This window comes from Sinocyclocheilus grahami, unplaced genomic scaffold (genome assembly GCF_001515645.1).
Source record: "Sinocyclocheilus grahami isolate Dianchi unplaced genomic scaffold, SAMN03320097.WGS_v1.1 scaffold1766.1, whole genome shotgun sequence".
NCBI classification, from domain to species: domain Eukaryota; kingdom Metazoa; phylum Chordata; class Actinopteri; order Cypriniformes; family Cyprinidae; genus Sinocyclocheilus; species Sinocyclocheilus grahami.
In genome coordinates this window covers 131,200-135,302 of record NW_015506945.1, presented here as the reverse complement: position 1 = coordinate 135,302, position 4,103 = coordinate 131,200, and the positions used below count along the sequence as shown (strand labels likewise).

General features: G+C 38.3%; 1 protein-coding gene across 1 annotated transcript in view; it reads left to right on the top strand.

Annotated features, from left to right (window-relative positions):
• The first annotated feature begins 3,053 nt into the window (after positions 1-3,053).
• The window catches only part of LOC107572514 (cortexin-3), a 25,768-nt gene continuing 24,718 nt past the window's right edge, over positions 3,054-4,103 (top strand). The window contains exon 1 of the mRNA XM_016258932.1: positions 3,054-3,145. Coding sequence (XP_016114418.1) covers positions 3,115-3,145 — 31 coding nt within the window. The 5' untranslated portion in view covers positions 3,054-3,114. The remainder of the gene's footprint in view (positions 3,146-4,103) is intronic.

Genomic DNA, 4,103 nt, shown 5'->3' with positions numbered 1-4,103 from the left:
ATGAGACATCAACGTGAGATAAATGTTATTTTTGTGTCTTAAATGACTTTTATAAATATGGTTCATAAAGAGGTTTCAATTCTGGCACACATAGACATGAAGAATCAGCATGTGAATCTCAGCAATGGTGACAAAATATTCTAATCATTTTTATGTGATTTTTGAACATCACAAAACAAGGCTGTAAAAAGTCACAACAAAAAATAAAAGCAAATAGTAAAAATAAAAGAAAATACTAAGACAATGCAGCTGCATAATTTATTCATGTCGCAATGCATGCTGGGAGCCATGGATGAGTTACGCCTGTTTCACACATACTCCGTCCGCAGTGCATGTGCGTTGCGGGGTTTTTTTACGCACCCATGTTAACGGATCAGAGCGTTCACACTGGGGTTGCAGTCCGGCAGTGCGCTACAGGAGCGGCGCGTCTGCAGCAGTGCAGCGATCGTTTAAGCACAGAGTCTATTTTTGCTGTGCTGCACGCGCTGAATTAAAGTGACAGCGCTTTGTTCGCGGTAAAAATGAACATGGATGGAGACCGAAATGTAGTAATTTCACAATAAATAGATATAATTAAAGTCTACTGTGTTTCACAGGCTTTTTGGCTAGGTTTGAAACAAATAAAAGTGCACTTTTAGATATACAAGGCAACATATGCACTTGTGGAGGTAGAAAAACAAAGTTCTTTAAGACCCGCTGGACTCTTGTAATAAATATTAAATGTAAAAGGCACGAGAGCCGACTGTTTCTGTCAGTGGTAAGGTTTAATTTAAAATATTTGTGATAACCGAAGAAAGCTATATGCTGTATTCAAATGTGTTTCCACTTGAGAAACTTAATATACAAATCTAGAAGCCAAATGCATTTAATACGCTGTTTATATTAATTGAGTTTAAACGTGGATATGTTTGAAAGATTGTGTTAACTGTACTGTGATAAAAGAGGTTCACAATGCTGAAAAAAGCACTTTCAGTATAGGCTAACAACGTTTGGATTTGAAATCAAAATAATGTATAAATGTTGTGTTTGTGATATACAGCCGCGGATCAGGAGCGAACTGCAAACGCATCCTGTGTGAAAGCACAATGAGTCCATGCTGCTTCTGCACCGCATACGTAACGTAACGCACGCAGACCACACACGCACTGCAGAGGAGTATGTGTGAAACAGGCGTCAAACAGGCGTTATGATTGGTGCACCCAGAATGCAATGCAACGTGAATCTGTCTGATGATCATCACCATTGTTGAGATTCATATGCTGATTCTTGATGTCTGTGTGGCTAAACAGTACAAATGCTCTAAACGGGTGTGCAAAATATTTTCAAAGCGCTTCATATTGTTTTATTAAAATACAGTTGTGATCAGTAACTAACGATAGTACACATTACCACTGATGATGTTAGTGAACCTGGCTACAACATGACAACAACGTCGTCCTTAAAAAAAAAAATTTTCTCTGGGTTTTTCTTGCTATAATAAGCGTGTTTTATAAACACAGTTACAGCAACCAGAAAAACTAGCATTAATAAGTCAAGGGTCAAGAGACGAATCTGTCTGATGATCATCACCATTGTTGAGATTCATATGCTGATTCTTGATGTCTGTGTGGCTAAACAGTACAAATGCTCTAAACGGGTGTGCAAAATATTTTCAAAGCTCTTCATATTGTTTTATTAAAATACAGTTGTGATCAGTAACTAACGATAGTACACATTACCACTGATGATGTTAGTGAACCTGGCTACAACATGACAACAACGTCGTCCTTAAAAAAAAAAATTTCTCTGGGTTTTTCTTGCTATAATAAGCGTGTTTTATAAACACAGTTACAGCAACCAGAAAAACTAGCATTAATAAGTCAAGGGTCAAGAGCACAACTAAAGCAAACACTTATCTCCACAATCGTGACTTCAAATTTGAATATTTTCAATAAACATTAACATCTAAACCTCTGTTAATTCTTAATAGGACATTTTTAGACGCATGACAAACTCCAACCAAGCAAAATTGATTTGTTTAACCCAAACTAAAGAATAATAATGTGCATTTGATCAGATATAACTGCAGTACAAGATTATGAGATGCATTATTTGAATGCTTGGCCAAAAAGATGTGTCTTTAATCTAGATTTAAACAAAGAAAGTGTGTCTGAACCCCGAACGGTATCAGGAAGGCTATTCCAGAGTTTGGGAGCCAAATGTGCAAAAGCTCTACCTTTACGTAGCAATTTGTTATAGTGTTAAGTTTAGAGTCCCAAAAGAAATATACTACACACACACACACACACACACAGCAACTTGTTACAGTCTTAAGTTTAAAGTTCCAGTATATTTTTGTTAGTTTAAATTGTTCACTTTGTTCTTCAATAACGTTCTTGCATAATCTGGAAAGTGTGGATATTATTGAACCTAATGACCTCTTATTGTTACATCTATACCCAGCTAGTGTTACAACTCACCCTAGTAGTGGGGTAGGCTGTAACAACAGAAGTCTTTGTATTTGACATTAACTCACATCATCTGTGATCAAGTGAGTTTTATTTGTAGTAGACAAATGTGGCTACAATATATCAAAGTTTGAGAGAGCATGAACAACCACTAAGTTACTGACTCTCAAACAAAAAGTGTTATCAGTGATTATTAACTAATAACTTAATGAATTAATTGGAATGTTTGGAACAGTTCAAAGGAATTGATTCGCTAGAAGGAAGTAGGGGAGACCGGGGATGATCATTTATTCTTCCTTATTAACTTCCTTCTAGCGAATCGATTCCTTTGAACTGTTCCAAACGTTCCAAATAATTCATTTTGCTCAACATATTGTTAGGGGTGGTGGGAGGGGGTGACTGGTGACTGCTCTGAGAGTTCAGTTCGGACCGAAACGATTCATTCAAATGAATCGATTCGTTTAGGAGTCAACACTACGTCCAGATTGACTCCGGCTCGCACACACAGCGGAGGCGCGAGCGTCGCCTTCACGCTTCTGCAGGAGGAAGCGCTATTAGTGTATTATATTATTCCATTATTTCAGTCGTTGTGTGTCGTGTCGCGTCGCTGATGTGGATGTGACGCTGGAATGGGCGAGCTCCGCTGGATTTGACTGTCACTCTGGACATGGATCCCACATTCTCACAGGGAGACAGAGGTGCGAGTCACATATCATCAAACACCATTCACATAGCGCTCATCTGCGCATCCAGTCCACATGTGAATGTTCATCTCATTGCAGTCCATTGCTGTTTGTGTCGACTCGTGACATTTCACTTGTTGATCGACCATGACCAGCAGATTCCCGCAGATCTTATCTCCAGAGATCAAACTGCAGAAGATCACTCTAGCTCATGTGTGCTCCGGCAGACTGCAGTAAAAGGGTGTCGCCTCAGCACAACTTCACATGATCTGGATTAGAATCCCAGTCTCTGTCGACAAGCCCTCGCAATCAGATCAGTGCGGAATATAGATTTCTCCCAAATGACAGGTGAAACGTGAAAACATGGGGAAAATCAGACTACTGAATATCTGACTGATCAGGCCATTTGATTTCCTTTCACATTTATGAGTCTGAACATCAGCGTTATGAATCCTCATGCAGCAACTTTCACAATAACACTGCATGTGTGTGTGTGTGTGTGTGTGTGTGTGTGTGAACCACAGCATGCTTTTTACTCTTATTTTGCTTGCATGTTAATAAAATTAACGAGGAAAAAATATATTCATCAGAAAATGTGAAACTTAATTTTAACTTATTTTTAAATTATTAACTTTAAAGTTAAATCATGAATTTTGCTGTGAGAAAAATAAATCACGCACCTTCATGAAGTGAACACAAGTGTGTGTGTGTGTGAGTGAGTGAGAGAGAGAGAGTGTGTGTGTGTGTGTGTGTGTGCATGTTTATGTGGTTTATGAGGACACAAATTTGTATAATAACATGGGTATGACATAGGTATTACAACGAGAAGGTGATTTATGAGGATATTTTCAGTGTCCCGGTAATTCAAAAGGCTTATAAATAATTCAGAATGAGTTTTTTTGAAAATCTGAAATAGCAGAAAGTCTCCTGTGAGGGGTAGGTTTAGGGGTAGGGTTGGTGTAGGGCAATAGAA